A 19,966-nucleotide genomic window follows, 5' to 3' on the forward strand; every position below is an offset into this window, starting at 1 on the left:
AAAAATTTTTATGTAATTTATAATGTACTGGGGGGGGGGGGGGGGGGTAGTATTGCTGTTTTTTTTTTTCTCATCTCCCTCTAAAAAGGAGTTAATAAAAGTTAATCAGCGAGTTATGTGTAGCCCAAAGAGGCGCCATTAAAAATGACAACTTGTCCTGCAAAAAACAAGCCCTCAGACGGCTACTTGGACGGAAAAATAAAAAAGGTGTAGCTCTTGGATTACGACAATGAAAAAATGACAAAAAATCTGCTGGATATTAAAGGGGCCGAGCTGCAATACCAAGCATGGCCGCTATACAATGTACTGGGCTGTGCTTGGTGAGCTGAGAGAAGACCGCGGTGCCTTCTCAGACAGCTGATCGATGGGGATTCCAGGTGTTAGACCCCCCACCAATCAGATACTGATGATCTATCCAGAGGATAGGTCATCAGTAGTAAAATCTCAGAAAACTCTTTTAAAGCCCAAAACCGGCTGGTCAAGGGATTAAAGGAGAAAGTACTCTTTAAGGCCCCTTGCAGACGAGCATGTCCGGATGCGTTGCGTCTGTGATCAGGGAAAATCGCGCGAGTGCGTATGCAAATTCAGTCAGTTTTTCTTAGCTCAGTTTTTTCTGCGCAAGTGCAATGTGTTTTGCACGCACGTGATAAAAAACTGATTGTGGTACCCGAACCCGGACTTCTTCACTGAAGTCTAGGTTTGGGATCTGTGTTCTGTAGATTTTATTATTTTCCCTTACAACATGGTTAAAAGAGAAAATAATAGCATTCTTAATACAGAGCGCTTACTAAAATGTGGGATGAGGGGTTAAAATTTTTTACTCTCCTCATTCTCTTGTTCGCACAGCTGGCATTTTCTTCATTCAGGACCTGCAAAAGGACCTTTTGATGACATAGGATCCTATATCTTCAGTTAGCAGGACCTGCGCTGACGTCACCGCGCTCACCACGTGGTGAGCGCAATTATGTCATCAAAGGTCCTTTGGCAGGTCCTGAAAGATGAAGAAAGATGATGTCGGCTGCGCGAACAAGTGGATGAGGTGAGTTAATTTTTTAACCCCTCATGCCACATTTTAGTAAGCATGCTGTATTAAGAATGCTATTATTTCCCCTTATAACCATGTTATAACGGAAAATAATACAGTAAATTGACTTTAATCAATTAACTAACATCATCTCCTAGCAACCGTGCGTGAAAATCTCATTGCATCCGCAATTTCTTACGGATTTATGCGATTTTCACGCATCCCCATTCATTTCTATGGGGCCTGCGTTGCGTGAAAACCGCAGAATATAGAGCATGCTGCGATTTTAACGCTCATCTGCACAGGCCCATTTAAGTAAATGGGTCCGGATTTAGTGCGGGTGCAATGCGTTATTGCCGCCACGCTAAATTCTCGCCCGTGTGAAAGGCGCCTGATTGGTTTTAATTATCCCTTCTATCTAGGAAAAGCTTCTTATGACGTGGTGATGTTCGATGTGGACAGCAAAGATACCAGCCTCGGTATGAGCTGCCCACCGCCTGCTTTTGTGGAGAAGAAGTTTTTACAGAACGTCCACAAGATCTTGAAGGATGATGGTAATGTAGTTCTTACATGATGTCTGCAATCTTTACTCAGGTTATGCCTGTTATTTCATCTCTTTGTTCCCCTATGCAACTTCTCACTATGCCATTATGCAGATTTGATGCTTTGTCTTTGCACATGTCAGCAGGTTTAGGTGAGATGTCCTCATTATGTTCTTCACAGATTCAGGTTGCCCATTCTGTTTCTTTGACACTTGTAGGAGACTTTTCTATAGTATGCTTAGCCCTCAGTTCTAGTGAAAGGGTCCCTGAGTTCTCAGAAAACTTTTGATAAATGACAGCGATGCAAGCGCTTCTCTCTCCTCATTCTAGCAATCGGCAGGGGTCAGCCTCTCACCGATCAAAACTTTTAATATGTCACTATGACATATCAAATGTTTTCTAAAAACTCAGTGATTCTTTAATAATTGCCATCATGGCACCCCCAATGTTTGGGTGAATTCACACTTGTCAGATATGTTGCATACATCTCTGCGACCGCCTTATTTATCTGAATGGAGTTAAATCAGCCCTAATCAGATAATGGAGCTTATTTCAGTTGCAGAAAAAGGTGTCCAGTTATAGTAAGACTATAGTGATGAGGTGGGTCTATTGGTGCAATCTCATAGGGGAGAAATACCATCTGCATTTGTGGTATGAGATGAGAATATTGTCTCTGAGACTCATCGCTGCCCTAGTAAATTTACTAAAGTGTGGGCAGCCTCCATCATGGCAAAATGGCCCTTTACACGGGCCGAGAATCTTAAAGGTAAACGCTGCAAGTGTTCGGCTTGTTAGCCGTTATCTGGCGGTATAAATGTACCGCCGGTTCATCGGATAATCCGATCGTTTGTGCGTACACAAAAATCATTGTTTGCTGGCAGCAGATTGTGCTATGTAAACGTGATCTCCTGCCGGCAAACAACGAGTCAGTATGGGGACGGGAGAAGGCTTTAGTGATCGCTCCTCCCCATACTCTGGAGGAGATCATGTAAATGCTACGGTCTCCTCCACCAGCGCTTGCATTAAAATTGGATCCAAAGCGGTCAGAAAATGGATGCAAAAATGGTTGAAAAACTGACAGTTTTTTTCACTGTCAAATAGATGTAGCTTAAGTGTGGGTCTTTCAGATTTTTTTTTTGATTTTTTTTTTTTTGCCTAGTGATAATGTCACAAACCGCTTTCTTCTCTTCTTTTAGGTATCTTCATACTGAACCTGGTGTGCCGGGACCCTGTGTTGAAGAAGAAAGTGATAAATAGCATCCGTGAAGTTTTCCCACTGATTTATGTGCAAAAGATTGAGGATGAGGTGAATGAAATCCTGTTTTGCCGACCTGTTTCTGATCAAAGTCGTGACCTCTCTGATCTAAAAGAGTCTGCAAGAAGCTTAGAGAAACGGTTAAAGAGACCAGGGATGCTCTGGGACGAAAGCTTTGTCCTTGCTGACATGTTCAAATCAGTCCACATCGTCTAGGATTGTGCGGAAATCACCAGTGGTCGCCTTAGCAAAGGAATACGTGGAGCAAATACTTTATGTCGACATGGGGACAATGTAGAGAAAGCCCAAATCCACAAAGTATGGCGTCTGCTTTAATAAAATGTACCAATTCTATATGATCCATTTTTTTTGTTTCTTGGATATTTATTTTCAAGGTCCATCAAGAAAAACGCAGCCGGCACTGCTGGGTGTGTATAACGTCTAATAGGCCCTTCAATGCACGAGACAAATAGTGACAATCAGTGGTGCTCTGCTCCGCGTTATCAAAATAGAAACTTGTGGGTTAGAAGAAAAGGTAGCGGTCAAGACAAACCACAAGGTGCGCAAAACGACTGTAGCCTGCCCTGTTGTGCAGTGCCTGTGTCCTACCTTTTTTATCTTCAATAAAGCTGCCAAAATTTATTAAACAGTGAGTGCCGCTACCTTTCCTTCTAAACCACATAATTTTCAATCTATATTGCCATTTCTTGGAAAGTTGTTGAACGATCTAATCATTTTATGATGTCATCAAAGTGATTGTCTGTCTGCTTTAGAAATCTTAGTTTTATAAACCCTATTAGGGAATTCTGAGTAATTAGAGGTTACAAGAACGGCTACAAAGAGCATATATTAGTCAGGAGGACTCCACTGACAGTCCATTGATTGGAATGTCTAATGCTTAATTTCCCCTGTGGTGGCGCTACGTTTCCCCATTAATAACAGTTGAATATTGGGAATACTTTATAACCTAATGAAAGCCTGGTTGTTTGGTTGTGATGGTGCATTATGTTCTGTTAATTTGATCTTTGAATTGGTGTTATAATTTTGCCATGTTTTTGTATTTCTGCTGGTTCTAAGTGAGTATCGTCGTGTATTGCTGACTAGTCTACTCTTACCTGCAACCTGCAGAAAGACCCAGTAGGGAAAGATAATTCACTTGGCTTAACTCTCCTATCTAACCCTAGCTAAGTGATGTCTGGGGCCTCCTGGTGACCCCCCTTCCCCCCCCCCTCCCCATCCCCATCCCCCTGTGGAGACTATACAATGGGGGCACTGTACACCTTCTGGGCTGCACATCTTTTGTCTTGATGCTGGAGACAATCCCTGCCGAGGGGCAACTAGAACATCCCAAGATGTCCCCCACTCACTTATTTAAGGAATTGAGCAAGAGACCCTAAAGGGGGGACAGGGATGTAGATCTTAGCGTATATGATGTTGCGCCCAGCCCCTTATGGGATATTATTCTCAGAGAGAAATTGAGGACCCTGGAAGAAGATTGGTTGCCTAGAGGGACCTGGAGGTAGATCTAAGAACTGATGCTGTGATGAAAACCATAAGAGATACTGGAAGAAAATACATTGCTCTGAGAGAAGTGGTGGGCCTCTCAAAGGGGACTGGTTGTCTGGAGAGACTTGCCTGTGGATCCCATTGGAGAAGAGAGTTGACTCTGAGGTCAATACCCCTGAGGGACACTCATTAGGAGTATCAGAGCTTTGCTGCCCTAGGTGACCAGTAAGTGGAATTCTGTGGACTATATTCCCTTCACTGTGCATTTACTGGATTATATCCACGGACTGTTTTATTTCCTGTGGGGTAAGACTTTGTTTGGACAATTTGTTTCAAGAAAATAAAAATTATTGGGGCTGATCCCTCATCACTTTCTCTGTAGAATGGTGGATGTGCAATAATCGTACGAACACCCTTACCTAAATTCTCAGCAGTACTTACCCTTCCATCACGCCATCGACTCCACAATCTCAGCTGTGATCACTTGAATGTCTGGCTACGTGCTCTTCCACCGGAGTCTCAACCAGATGTGCTCCTGCTTCTTCCTGTTCAGACACATGTACAGTATAAACCTGAACAGGAAGTAATACCATTACATCATTGGTTCTAAACTGAATACAAACTCGAGAAAAAAAATCTGTAAATGAAAGGTATAGGGTAGAGTCACTGGCTTCTGTCAAAGGTAATGCAGTATTTGTAGTAGGTTATCGGTTTAATATCGGAAGTCATGACGCCTGCCTGCAACCACATACAAATCCTATATCCAAGGTAATGGGGAGATGCAGGTCACTCTACAGATCAACTTGGGGAATTTGTTTGGGTGAAATATGTTACATTCTCAATAATGAACACCTCCGTGTCATGTAGTCATTTTCATAATTATGGAACAAACCTCTAAGTTGTATCCAGCAGCAGAGTTCATTTATACAGTATGGGGGTCATTTACTATCCAGAAATATGCCTATATTAGGCATATTTCTGGTGCCAGGTCTAAAAAACAAAGTGGGAGAGGAAGGGGACGGGCCGTCAGACACATCTCATTCATCATTTTCTACGCTTAGGTGTAGAAAATGGTCTAAGGCTACTTTCACATTACCATTTTTTGCGGATCCGTTATGGATCTGTAAAAAAGCTTTTGTTATAATAATACAACCGCATGCATCCGTCATGAACGGATCCGGTTGTATTATGGAGTGTATTAGGAGTCGTCCCAGAAGATTGGAAATGAGCAAATGTTGTGCCCATTCACAAGAAAAGTAGTAGGGAGGAATCGGGCAACTATAGGCCAGTAAGCCTGACATCAATAGTGAGGAAATTAATGGAAACCATACTTAGGCCCCATGCACACGGCCGTTGTTCACGGCCGTGTGCGGGCCGTGGAACCGCGGCCTGGATCCCTTCCTGTGAGCTGGAGCGCACGGCGTCACTGGTTGCTATGACGCCGTGCGCCCCCTGCTGCCGGCACAGTACAGTAATACACTGGTATAGATCATACCAGTGTAGTACTGTATTGCGGCGGCAGCAGGGAGCGCACGGCGTCATAGCAACCAGTGACGCCGTGCGCTCCAGCTCACAGGAAGGGATCCAGGCCGCGGTTCCACGGCCCGCACACGGCCGTGAACAACGGCCGTGTGCATGGGGCCTTAAGGAGAGGATTGTGGAACATCTAAAATCCCATGGATTGATAGATGAAAAACAGCATGGGTTTACTTCAGGGAGATCATGTCAAACAAATACTTTTTATTTTTTTTATTGGGTGACTAAAATAATAGATGGCGGAGGTGCAGTAGACATCGCTTATCTAGACTTTAGTAAGGCTTTTGATACTGTCCCACATAGAAGGCTTATCAATAAAGTGCAGTCTTTGTTGAATGGATTAGGCAGTGGCTGAGGGACAGACAACAGAGGGTTGTAGTCAATGGAGTATATTCAGACCAGGGTCTTGTTACCAGTGGGGTACCTCAGGGATCTGTTCTGGGACCCATATTGTGTAATATCTTTATCAGCGAAACCGCAGAAGGCCTCAATGGTAAGGTGTGTCTTTTTGCTGATGACACAAAGATTTGTAACAGGGTTGATGTTCCTGGAGGGATACACCAAATGGAAAAGGATTTAGGAAAACTAGAGGAATGGTCAAAAATCTGGCAACTAAAATTTAATGTTGATAAGTGCAGGATAATGCACCTGGGACGTAAAAACCCAAGAGCAGAATATAAAATCAGTGATACAGTCCTAACCTCAGTATCTGAGGAAAGGGATTTAGGGATCATTATTTCAGAAGACTTAAAGGTAGGCAGACAATGTCATAGAGCAGCAGGAAATGCTAGCAGAATGCTTGGGTGTATAGGGAGAGGAATTACCAGTAGACAGAGGGAGGTGCTCATGCCGCTCTACAGAGCACTAGTGAGACCTCATTTGGAGTATTGTGCGCAGTACTGGAGACCATATCTCCAGAAGGATATTGATACTTTGGAGAGAGTTCAGAGAAGAGCTACTAAACTGGTACATGGATCGCAGGATAAAACTTACCAGGAAAGATTAAAGGACCTTAACATGTATAGCTTGGAAGAAAGACGAGACAGAGGGGATATGATAGAAACTTTTAAATACATAAAGGGAATCAACAAGGTAAAAGAGGAAAGAATATTTAAAAGAAGAAAAACTGCTACAAGAGGACATAGTTTTAAATTGGAGGGGCAAAGGTTTAAAAATATCAGGAAGTATTACTTTACTGAGAGAGTAGTGGATGCATGGAATAGCCTTCCTGCAGAAGTGGTAGCTGCAAATACAGTGGAGGAGTTTAAGCATGCATGGGATAGGCATAAGGCCATCCTTTACATAAGATAGTAAGGTAACGGGCAAAGGGTGAGAGAGGCGCTCATAGGGTAAGTAAATCGAGGTACAACAGCTTCCTTTAAAGAGCTGGTGGATACGATAGACTCGCCTGTTTTGGTTGCACCGAAGTTAAGTGCAACCGTATTGCAGGTAAGCTGTGAGATTTAGATTATATAATATAGGACCAGGGGCTATTCATAGTATTTAGTATATTGGGCAGACTAGATGGGCCAAATGGTTCTTATCTGCCGACACATTCTAAGCTTCTATATAGCCATGACTGATCCGTCGTGAACACCATTGTAAGTCAATGAGGGACGGATCCGTTTTCTATTGTCAGAGAAAATGGATCCGTCCCCATTGACTTACAGGTCTTGCTCAGCACCACGGACAGAAAAGCGCTGCTTGCAGCATTATTCTGTCCGTGATGGGAGCGCAACCCAACGGAATGGAATGCATTCTGGTGCATTCCGTTTCGTTCAGTTTTGTCCCCATTGACAATGAATGGGGACAAAACTGAAGCGTTTTCATCCGCTATTGAGATCCGTCATAGGAATTGAAACTGCTAGTCTGAAAGTAGCCTTAATGTAAGATGGCTTGGAAGCTCTCTTACATTTAGACTGGCGCCTCTTCATAACTTCGGCGGGTCCACCGCCAGCTATAGGGGTTATTAAGACTAGAGTGTAAAATGCCGGTCTTAAACAACCCCCTTATATGTCAAGATTGACTATTGGGTAAGGTATAAGTTTTATGTCAGACCAGGACCCAAAGGGAAGACTTGTAATTTCACAAAGTACAGTTTTTGAAGAATTGAGAACTTTCTCACTAAGCCTTTTGGTAATATGAGACATTTAGTATAATTTTGTGGTAAGACCTGACCTTCTTCAGTCGTAGAGATTTTGCTGTTCCGGAGAGCTCATTAGTTTATGCGGCTACTGGAAAAAGTTATAAACTTGATGTCTGTAAAGCGCTGCGGAGTATGTCAGCACTATATAAGTACAATTAGTAAATCAAATATTAAGTTCCATTATCAGGAGCTTCCTCTGATGTTTGCGATACCCCTTTCACCTGCTGCAGATAAAATTCTTTCAGATTTTTTCAGTGAATTTCACCTTTTGTTTAGTTTATGGTGGATTTAAGAGTTTGTCACATGAAGATAAATCATGTCCACATGCCTGAAAGATTTTTTTTAAATCAAACTTTAAAAGGGTTTTCCGAGATTTTAATATTGATGACTTAACCACTGGATACATCATCAGTACCTAATCGGTGGGGGTCCGACACCCTGGAACCCCCGCTGTTTGAGAAGGCACCTCCCCTCCTGTGAGTGCTGCAGTCTTCTCCGTACCTTCCAAGCACAGCGCCGTACATTGTATAGTGGCTGTGCTTGGTAAAGCAGCTCAGCCCAATTCGCTTCAATGGGGTTGAGCTGTGCCTAGGGCCTAGCGAAAGCAGCGAGAAGGTTGTGGCGCTTCTTCGAGTGCCGCTGTCTTCTAAGCTGATCGGCAGGGGTCCCAGGTGGTGGAACCCCACCAATCAGATATTGATGACCTATCCCAAGGACAGGTCATCGGTATTAAAATCTCAGAAAACAAGTAGGTGAAATGGTCGGGTGCTGTAGATTGGTGCTTGTTTGCAGGTTGGATGGTATATCTGGTATCTCCATATGTGCTGGGAATCTGTAAGGGTTTTTAGATATTATACAGATTACCACCTAAGTGCAAGGAGGTGCCTCGGAGCGCAGGAGTGCATTTGGCACATGCACAGTAAAGGGGTGGAGATTGCCCTGCAGTATCTATCCCTTTGTTGCACATGTGCTGAACACTTTCCCACGGGACTTCAGGGTTAGGCGTCAGTATGTCTTTACTGCCTGGCGCGGACAGGAAGCGGAGCCTCTGGGTGCAACAAGGTACAATGGCACTGCCCTTGTTGCACTTAGGGGGTGATCTGCATATTATAAAAAGCCTTTTTTTCTACAGATTGCTGGCACATATGGAGATACAAGAGACTCTGCAGACAAGTGCCGATCTACAGCGGTCGGACCGTTTCACCTACTGTTAAGTGATGACAGATGCCCTTTTAAAGTTTGATTTAAAATCTTTCAGGCCTATGGTCAAGATTTGTCTTCATGAGACAAAACCTCTTAAATCCATCGCAAACTACAATAGGTAAAATTTGTTGCAAAAATCTGAAATTAGCAAAATTGTATCTGCAGCAGGCGAAAGGGGTTTTGCAGACCTCAGAAGAAGCTCCGAAGCTCCTGATGATGGAACTTATTATTTGATTTACTTATTTTACTCACTTATATAGCACTGACCTACAGCGGTTCACCTACTGGTAAGTGCAGGAGTGCATCTAGACTTACTGCTGCCTGAGGTGAAAACTGAAACTGCGCCCCCCCCCCCCCCCATGCCATTTTCTTAACCTAACCCGTTTTCTCCAGCCGCACTGTTAAAGACATACTTTGAAAACATTACATACAGCGCTACAATACATACAGGGTAATGCAGCGCCACGTACCTCTGTGATGTGTTCTCTGATGTAGACCTTCTCTTTCGTTATCTTCTCCATTCAGACCAGAACTAAGCATGCATGGGATAGGCATAAGGCCATCCTTCATATTAGATAGGGCCAGGGGCTATCCATAGTATTCAGTATATTGGGCAGACTAGATGGGCCAAATGGTTCTTATCTGCCGACACATTCTATGTTTCTATGATTATTTCTTTCAGCCATCTATTGTCTCTGCAAAGTTTGACAGACCTCTTAGGTTCCATTAAAGGGATTCTGTCACCTCATTTCGGTTATAGAGCTGCGGACATGCACGGCTAGATCGCCGCTAGCATGTCCGCAATATACCTGTCCTATAGGGCTGTGTGCTTTTATTTTGTTTAAAAAAAGATTTTAGAAATACCATACTGCAGAAACAGATAATCCCCCTGAAAATACTATTACTACACAGATAGTTCCCCTTCAATAATTACTGGCACATAGTGCCCTAAACAATAACTGTGCCAAGCAAATAGTCTCCCGAAAACTTGCAGTGTCATAAACATAGTGTCCTCCAAAAATAATTGTGCTGAGCTGATACTGTGCCAGGATGCCTCCCAATGTAACAGTCCTCCCAAAAGTCCCACCAATAGTAATAAATATCTGCCAGAGTGCACTATATGGAAACAGTGCACCCAACAGTAATAATGTCCCTAATTTTGCCCCCATAGTCCCTCCAGTAGTATTAATGTGCACCTGTACAAAAAATACCCCCTAATAATGTGTGCCATTACAAAAAATGACCCCTTATAAAGTTTGCCAGTAAACTAATTCCCCCTTCCAGTGTGTGCCAGTACAAAAATACCCCCTTGTGTGTGACAATACAAAAAAATGCTCCCTTATAATGTGTGCCTGTACAAAAAAAAACTGTTTAGTGCCCCCTGTAGAATAAATGCCCCCAAAGTGGCCATGTTAGAATGTGTGCCAGTACAAAAAATGCTCCCTTATAATGTGCGCTATGTACAAAAAATGCCCCCTTATCTGCCAGTACAAAAAAATGCCCCGTTATAACATGTCAGTGCAAAAAACGACCCCATTTTAGTGCCCACAGTAGAACAGATGTCCCCACAGTGGCCCCATTATAAAGTGTGCCAGTACAAAACTGCTCCTTTTTACAGCCTCCATAGCCCCATAGTGCTTTCTCCAGTTAGAAAATAATGACCCCCCCAACACCATGATGCCAAATAAAAATAATAAACTCAAATACTTACCTCCATTCTGCTGTCAGCAAGGCAGTGCAAGACACAGACCTCTACTAGTCTGTGCCTGAGCTCTATGCAGCCCGGCTCAGGCAGCGCGATAATGATGACACCGGCTTCCGATAGGCTACGGGAGCTAGGATTAAAGCCTATTAGAGGAAACGGTGGGCCAGGGAGACATTGGTCCGGTGCCCCATCATGATATTCTACTGTATTGCTGTCTTGAGTACAGAGATGCAGTTGAATATGTAGAGATGAGCGTTTCCACTATGGAAGCACTCATTGCCCATGGCCCATCCACTGCCCCCCTCTTGCACCTATCTGGTGCAGCTTCAGGCAATCGCCTCATTGGCAGTGCACCCCTAGGTAAGTGATAACAGATGCCTTTTGACCAGTTTGATAAGGATTTGGCTTAAACAATGGTGTTTTATATTTTTGTCTTATAATTCATTGTGAGCACATCCAAAGAGTCCAAACTACTAATGCTCAGACTATTTTGACATAGACCTGCTAGCCATATGTGTGGGTCTTAGCGTCTGTCCCCCACGTGTGACTTTTATCACACCTGTTGTATAATAAAAAAAATTAAAAAAATACCCCATTAATCACAACAAAGATCCCATTGCAAGGAATAGTCTCAAGGGAACTTGCTGTTACCTGTGATATTCTGACTTTAAACGATATTTCGCCTCCATGTTCCACTTGATGTGATCACGTTTTACATTTAGGCTGAGTGATTACGGGATGTGATGCTTCCATTGAGGACAGTGTAGCTTCATGTGAATGGAGCTGCTGCCTTCTTCTAGAACAAGAAGCGTTTGTCCCCGTTTCCCTCCAGACTCCAGGGATGGCATTTACATTCAGACACTGTGCTTTTCACCGGCGCTTGGCTTTCTCCGTTCATTTCTCTATGTAAGTATTTTAATATTATTTACTTGATGTATTTGTGCATTTCTTTATACCATTTGATAGGTCAGGACTACGGTATTTCCTAACCTAGAGTTGTTTGCACTTGATGGGTGATAATCGTGCGTGTTCTTATTATTAATATGTGATACATCTAATAGTTTATGCATTTAGTATTATTAAACGCTATGAGCAATTTTTGGATTTATTTTATGAAAATTCTTTTTGTTGAATGCTTTTCTTAAAGGGGAAGGAGAATCCTGATTATTTCTACTGGGTGTATATATACACGGTATATATTATTTGTGTCAATTTGCCATGCCAGCACTGTCAAATTAAACATAGGGGAGTGCGATTGGCAGTGCCACCTGCCATGCTAAGTCTTAAAAATTGATGCCTATTTACAAGGATATTCCTCTTTAGGATTTGGTTGTATGAAGTACTCTGGTTTATAAATTGTATCTTTCTTCCAGCCAAACCCTCCATGATCTAGACAGCTGAAAGGGAAGATAGGAGGGTTTTCATTCACTATTTTTTATTGCAATAAAACGGATGCCCTGACTCTATCCTTAAATGAGGTTATGCCATGATTGATGTAAAAAATTAAAATCAGACGTCCTATACTACATGAATATACATTTCTAACAAAGCTAGAACCAGCCCTGTACTCCAGAGATCTCTACATTCACTGCTCCAATTGCTCTGCTAGATTATATTCAGCCTGGCAGCTCAGGGGGCGTGTTCTCTCTGCTGCGTCTCTCTCTGTAACAGCTGCCACAGCTTCTAACAGAACATATGGCTGGTGGCAGTTGAAGATTTAAACTGAGCATGTGCAACCAGCTCAGTGAGATGGACAAAAATGAGAAGAACAAACAGCAGGTGGCGCTATACAGATAGATTTTATTGAATAGCTCACTGGCTATGTTACATTAATAATTACATGCAATTACAAAAGTATTCAGATCCAGGTGCTGGTTTGGAAAATGTTGAATATGTTTCATGACACAACCCCTTTAAAGGGAATCTTTTGCATAGTACATGGTGTGTGAGTTTCAGCCAACAGGTTTTAAAGCAGGAGATGCTTAGCAGATTGATATATATATATATATATATATATATATATATATATTTATTATAGTTTTATGGGAAAAGATTCAGTTTAACTTGTATTTTTATTAATTAAAAGCTATGTACACCTTCAGGGACAATTTTTTTATGATTGAATTTTACTCATTTTGGGCTAAAATATTTTTTTAAATGGTCTTTATTAAAAAATATTGAGCCGTTCTGTCACTGTCACGGATGAAGTTAGCAGATAGCTGGAACATATAAATAAACAAGCGACTGGCTTGATCCCAAACTAAGGAGCTAATAGATGAGCCCTATAAAACCCTAAGAGCTCTCCCTGACTGCTATGCACATGCAAGGGTCTGTATGGTAGACGATTGCATGCCTGCGTACCTAATCCTGTGTGAAACCTAAAAACCCTATAATAGTGAGGGGACACGACCACCGGCTCCCTGCACTTAATACGGACAGAGTCAGTGTCACCTAGAATCAAGCCAGCAAGGAAACACAATAAAGTAAAAGACTTATCTGAACAAACAACAGAAGCAGCCTCCAGCAGTAAACACCTCATCCAGGAAATAGTATAAACCACAAAGTTAGGCAGTATGGGAGGGATTATAAAGGAAGACGATTAGTCAAAATAAGTGACACCTGGCAGAAGGAAAGGAGATGAGAAAGTGAAACCAAAACAAAGAACGTCATACAAGAGGTAGAGAAGAACGTCTGCCAGATCTTCTCACAGAACTGGCAGTGACAGTCACAAAGGGTTAACTGTGTACTTTGTCCTGTTGATCTAATAACCTTTATCTCTAAATTACTGAAAGGTCATAAACACCTATTTAAGCCACATTCTTATCAGTAAGATAAGGATTGAGCTTTAATGAGTGTTTATAACGTCAGAGAGATAAGGAGTCCATCAGCTCCCTGCCTGATGGAGCAGAGTGAAAATACAGATCCTGCTAGTAAAAAACTGAAAGCTGTGCAAGGAAAATGGCTCATCATTTTTAATAAAGACTGCTTTTTAGCTCAAAATGAGTACAATGCAATAATAGAAATAAAAAAATCCCACCAGAGGGGTATACAGTGTATAGCCTTTAAATTCCTGCTCATTCTGGGCTTTGAAGTCAAGGAGGCGGTCTTATCAGTGATTGACAGCTATCTCTGTATACACAGTCATAGAGGGAAGGCTGTCACTGATAGGACTGCCTCATGGACTTTAAGGCCCAGAATAAGCAGGATTTTTTTATTTTTTATTAATGAAATACAGATGATACTGAATTTTTCTCATAAAACTATTGTATCAATCTGCTCAGCTCCTACTGCTCTGTAACATGCTGCGCTCAGGTTTCCCTTTACTAACAAAAATCTGTAATATATTTTGTTTGGTTTGCACAATAATGGAATCCAATAATCTGGAATGTTATTTCGACAAGCATGTCTCCTGAGACCAGTACGTGAAGTTACTTGTACTTTCTATGTGAAGGAGAACCGAGGGCTGGGCCCACAGGTACAGAGGGTACACTATGCCACACAGACAACGGTTCTTTCCCAGCAGTTGAGTTTACTGAACAATTTAGTGAACAAGAAGCTGAGAATATATAAAACAGATTGGTGCACAAAAAATAAACCAACAGTGAATTTAACACAGCCTAACAATAAACCAGTAATGTGATGTTTTCCCCAAAGTCCATTAAGCAGCCTAGCTGCACTTGAATGTTGCTGGAAGAGTTCCTCGTTGGGGTGCACCCTAAGTATTGCGCAATACTATTTATAATCCACAGGTAAATGTCTGTCTTTTTAAATCAGACTTCCCTATGAGCAGCCAGTGAGATAGGAAGGTGTCAGCATATTTGTCTGTCCAAATGCCACTTTACCAGTGTGGTGCAATGTGACGCGGCAGAGCCGCACTTACAGTTCCTTGAGCAGGTTCTTGGTGCTTTAACTTATTTCCTGGTCCACTCCAGAACTGGATCCCACAGACACGACACTCCTGGGGTCATCGCTGCAAACCTCCCCTTCGTGCTGTCTCCAGTCTTCACTGTGGGCTGGTCCATTCCCTTCCAGAATCTGCAGAGAAGATCTCTCCTTGTCTCCAGCAGCACCAAAAACCCCCTCCGTCTGTTCACTTCCTGCTCCTCTCGGCCCCTCCTCCCTTTACAGGGAGAGTGTGATGCAATAAGTCAGTTGCTAAGTGCTGTGTCAAACCTGTATATACAGCCTGCTATCATGCTTGTAGGGGTACACAAACAGCATTAAATTAGCTAATTACCAACGTTGCAAACAAAACATTATACATATTACTCTATAGGCAGCTCATGTAGACTTTTAACATGTTATTCTTTGCTGCCATCTACTGACCAAACTGAGACATTGCAGTAATTATACAATTTACTCCTGCAGAGTAATACATTTAAGGTTTCTTGCCCCACATCCTTACATATGTACATTTTGCAAGCACATTGAAAAATCTCTTTCTATAGAAGGAAAAAGCCTTATGAATTCATTATTAGAGATGAGCGAATTGAAATTGACCAAGTGGAATTTGATCCGAATTTCATGAAAAGTTCGATTTGACCTGAATCTGAATTTTCTCATGCTTCGTGGTAACGAATCCCATTTTTTCCTAAAATGGCTGCTGCACGTGTGAGGACATGGAGCAAGGAACTCTGGGAAGGCGATCACCCATAATGCCATGCATGCAGCCAATCAGCAGCCAGCCAGCTCTGTGATGTCACAGCCCTATAAATAGCCTCAGCCATCTTGTATTCTCCCATTTTCCAGTGTACTTAGTGCAGGGAGAGACGTCAGCAGGCGCTAGGGACAGTGGTAGAAAAGACTTCATTGTGCTGAAAAAAGCGATTTACAAGTGCAGGGAAAGATTATTCGAGGTGTAGGGAAAGAATAGAGAGGAATTATTCCACAGCATTTATGTTGAACAGGGTTCAGTAGGGGAGGTTACAGCCTGGGTAATAGGAACAATCTTGCCACTCTGTGGTCTCCTCATGCTGCTGCTATGTCCACACTATGTCACCTTGCCACTCTGGTCTCCTAATGCTGCTGCCACCTCCACACTGTCACCTTGCCACTCTGTGGTCTTCTAATGCTGATGCCACCTCCACACTATGTCATCTTGCCACTCTGTGGTCTCCTCATGCTGCTGCTACCTCCAAACTATGTCACCTTGCCACTCTGTGGCCTCCCAATGCTACTGCCATCTGCACAGTCCACACTCTGTTATTGTGCCGGTCTGTGGCCTCCTGATGCTGCCGCCATCTTCACCATGTCATTGTAGGAACAATCTTCCTACAATGGAACAATCTTGCCACTCTGTGGTCTCCTCATGCTGCTGCCCCCTCCACACTATGTCACCTTGCCACTCTGTGGCCTCCCAATGCTACTGCCATCTGCACAGTCCACACTCTGTTATTGTGCCGGTCTGTGGCCTCCTGATGCTGCCGCCATCTTCACCATGTCATTGTAGGAACAATCTTCCTACAATGGAACAATCTTGCCACTCTGTGGTCTCCTCATGCTGCTGCCACCTCCACACTATGTCACCTTGCCACTCTGTGGCCTCCCAATGCTACTGCCATCTCCACAGTCCACACTCTGTTATTGTGCCACTCTGTGGCCTCCTCCTGATGCTGCCGCCACCTCCAGACTCTGACACCCTCTCCACTCTGTCGGGGGGCTCTACTTTGTATAAGCATTTAATAGAACAGGTTCTGTAGACATCTATGTGAAATCAGCTGACGATGGTGTAAAATAAGTGTGCTTCTTCTTGATGCTAACATCGACCTGTAAGGCTGAGTTCATACTTGAGTTATTTGGTCAGTTTTGGTCCTGTGACTGCCCAAATAAGTGAAGTGTGCAGTGATTCTAAGAGTGACGCCTGTTATCTGCATGTCATACTGACTCACAGTATTATTTCACTACCACAGCAGACTCCCTATGCGTGCTACTGCAAGGCACAGTGTTCTACACCACTATAAAGAATCCGAAAAAAAGCAATGGAGGCAGCATGTCCGGTAAAAAAAAACCTTTAATGGGCACAGCCAAGTGAACTTAACGTGCAAAAAAGTTGTGACGTTTCGGCCGCTTCACAGCCTTTATCAAACACGGTGTTTGATAAAGGCTGTGAAGCGGCCGAAACGTCACAACTTTTTTGCACGTTAAGTTCACTTGGCTGTGCCCATTAAAGGTTTTTTTTACCGGACATGCTGCCTCCATTGCTTTTTTTCGGATTCATTATGAGGGAGCCCTAAGGAATCTTGGACTCCAGGTGGGCTGTTGCATTTCGGTTGACCGCAAGATCTGGTGAGTGCGATTCCAATACTTTATTTTTTACTACACCACTATAAAGGCTTTCTGCAGCCCGGAAATAGCAGTTTTTTAAAACGATTTGCAATGAATAAATTCAGATCGAACCAAATTTTCTCAAAAAATTCGGCGAACCGGGCGAATCGAAATTTAGAAAAATTCGCTCATCTCTATTTATTACGATTCAGCAAGATAATGCATATAGACCTGATTACATGTTATTGGAGGTCTCCTATAGCATGTCAGAAATAGACCAGTATGTATTTTATAAATGCTGTAGTTTTGCTGAACAAATGATTTTTTGAATTATGCAAATCACCTGTGAAAAGAGCCCAAGGGGCTTTCCTAACCGTCAGTGGAGTCCAGCCGCACCAAGTGAGCCCAGCACCTCCCCTCATACTTAAGTCCTCTCCTAGCTCCTCCAACGTCATTCTGAGGCCGCACTAAAATCTCGTGTGAGCGCTTTTACTTGTCACCTTAGCCCTTTTTAAGCTAATGCATGAGCAGTTCTTTCCATGAGGCTGATGCCAGCATAGGGCTGGGAGACCGCGCAGGTGCTTAGGTGACAAGTGAAAGCGCTGCCCTGCCTTCTTGGACCCAGAGCTTTTGTATCTTTTTGTTCACATAAGTGTAAGGGGAGTTGTTTTTTTGCAGGACAAGTTCTATTTTATAATGGCACCATTTCATACAATGTAGTGAAGAGCTGGGGAAAAATGCAATTCCGCAACAATTTAATGTTTTTTTTGTTTTTTTTAAGGTGTTCACTATTTGGTAAAACTGACCTATTACTTTCGTTCTGTAGGTCAGGACAATTACAGTGATACCACATATGTATCATTTTTCAGGCGTTTTAATATAGAAAAAGATTTAAAAAAATATATAAAATCGGTGCCATATTCGGACCCCTTTTAACCTTTTTGTAGTTTTCTGTACAGATCTGTACTATTAATTGATACCATTTTGGGGTGTGTGCGACTTTTTGATCAGTTTTTCTAAAAAAAAATTGGTGGGAGGTGAAGCGGGCAAAAAACGACAAATCGTCCATTTTGCCTTTTTTCTTCTGTTTTGCCATTTACCGTATTGGATAAAAAAAATGTAAGATCTTAATAGAATGGGCGTTTGCGCATGCGACAGTGCCCATGATGTGTATTTTTATTTTATTTTATGTATTTCTATTTTCATTTTGGACAAAGGGGGTGATTAGAATTTTGATACTTTTTATATTTTTATATAACAAGCAATCACCAGACTGCTATTCTCATAGACTACAATGCATTAGCAGGCCAAGGCACCATAGGAGCTAGTAAGCGGCAACCTCATAGCATTAGGGAATACAGAGGCTGCCGCACACACACTCCGACTCCCCGATCCTCGGAGCAGTTTTTGCGCCTCCAGATGCCCCTGGTCATGTCCATGATTGGCATTACCGCCCCTCGGAGACTTTAGGCCCTGGTGTCTGCTGTGTGAAAGAGCAGGCACCCAGATGCTATAGCGCCCCTTCCACCCATCTTTAAAGACCTGATATGTGATGTACTAGTATGTCACATATCAGGAAGGGGTTCAACTTTTTTGAAAAGATTATCACTCAAACACTAAAGCCAAAAATGGCTAAAAAAAACACTAGTAACAAAGCTGTTGATGTCTCAAGATAACCCCCACAAGAACAACATGGCAGACAAGACCTGTGTCTTGTCATAAGTTACATGCTTCCTCTGGCAGCACAGGTCCTATCAAGACCAGCACAGCATACACCAGTCTTGATAAATCATGGCATCATTAGGAGGTTGTCTCATTAGGATGACTTATTCCCTATACTCTGATCGGTGAGTGTCCGGCTATCGGAGCCCCTGCTGATTCTGTGGGGCTCCAGTAGATAGCCGAGCGCTTGTACTCCACTAACTTGAGCAGTTCCTTAGAGTTGAATGGAGCGATGAACACGCATGCATGTCTGCTGCTCCATTTAAATAGGGAGCATGGGCACCCATTCTCATGATCAGCGGGGCCCCAGCAGTTGGACCTCCACCGATCAGACCCTATGGTTAGAAATAAGTTGTCTTAATGGGACAACCCTTTTAAAGGATTTTTTTTGCCATGAGGCGTCACTTTAATAACATTGCGAAAATGAAGAAATAGAAAAATTCCATCTCTGTCTTCATCTATTGCACTGATGCTGTGGCCCTCTAGCTGTTGCAAAACTACAACTCCCAGCATGCCTGGACACCCTGCAGCTATTACGGCATGCTGGGAGTTGTAGTTTTGCAACAACTAGAGGGCCACAGGTTGAGCATCACTGATCTATTGTATCTACCAAATGTAACTGTGATGTAATTCAGCAGCTTTTAGGCTTTCAGAGAATCCACTGGAGCGATGAATCACGGCCAAAAAGATATTGACGGTAAAAGGATCTACAAGCTTCTCTGCTAGCACGCTGGAAATCACACCCCGAGAACAGGCACATGGCGGATCATCTTGGAGCACCACATCATCAGGAAGCCGTCACTCAGGTATTTTAATGAGATTTCATTTTCGAATATTGGACACTGTGTGTGTGTATAAAAGGCAGACGCAATGCATTGCCAGGCACTACTTAGAACAGGAATCCTGACGGCCTGGCATCACTTCTGATGCAGAAGCCCCAGTCCAGAGTTTTGCAGCAGTAGACACCCAAGGGCTAAGGCAAAGGACAGATGTGGTGTGACGTTAGCTGAACTATGTCACCAAATTGGTCATGGATTCTCTACTTCTGTTATTTGCCATGGAA

At 42.9% G+C, this 19,966-nt stretch overlaps 2 protein-coding genes and 1 long non-coding RNA gene across 3 annotated transcripts in view; 2 read left to right on the forward strand and 1 right to left on the reverse strand.

Moving 5' to 3' along the window:
* Nucleotides 1-3,180, forward strand: part of METTL13 (methyltransferase 13, eEF1A lysine and N-terminal methyltransferase) — a 21,435-nt gene extending 18,255 nt beyond the window's left edge. The window contains exons 7-8 of the mRNA XM_044302101.1: nt 1,447-1,578; nt 2,763-3,180. Of these exons, the coding sequence (XP_044158036.1) occupies nt 1,447-1,578; nt 2,763-3,037 (407 nt within the window). The 3' untranslated portion in view covers nt 3,038-3,180. The remainder of the gene's footprint in view (nt 1-1,446; nt 1,579-2,762) is intronic.
* LOC122943950 overlaps nt 1-14,980 on the reverse strand; it is a 19,927-nt gene extending 4,947 nt beyond the window's left edge. Inside the window, exons 1-2 of the long non-coding RNA XR_006390912.1 lie at nt 14,798-14,980; nt 4,769-4,872 (exon numbers count right to left, since the gene is read on the reverse strand). This is a non-coding gene — a long non-coding RNA (uncharacterized LOC122943950). The remainder of the gene's footprint in view (nt 1-4,768; nt 4,873-14,797) is intronic.
* A 4,592-nt stretch (nt 14,981-19,572) lies between these two features.
* Nucleotides 19,573-19,966, forward strand: part of DNM3 (dynamin 3) — a 358,945-nt gene continuing 358,551 nt past the window's right edge. Inside the window, 2 exon segments of the mRNA XM_044302430.1 lie at nt 19,573-19,600; nt 19,603-19,709. Coding sequence (XP_044158365.1) covers nt 19,573-19,600; nt 19,603-19,709 — 135 coding nt within the window.

The sequence above is a fragment of the Bufo gargarizans genome, chromosome 7 (genome assembly GCF_014858855.1).
Source record: "Bufo gargarizans isolate SCDJY-AF-19 chromosome 7, ASM1485885v1, whole genome shotgun sequence".
Classification (NCBI taxonomy): Eukaryota; Metazoa; Chordata; class Amphibia; order Anura; family Bufonidae; genus Bufo; species Bufo gargarizans.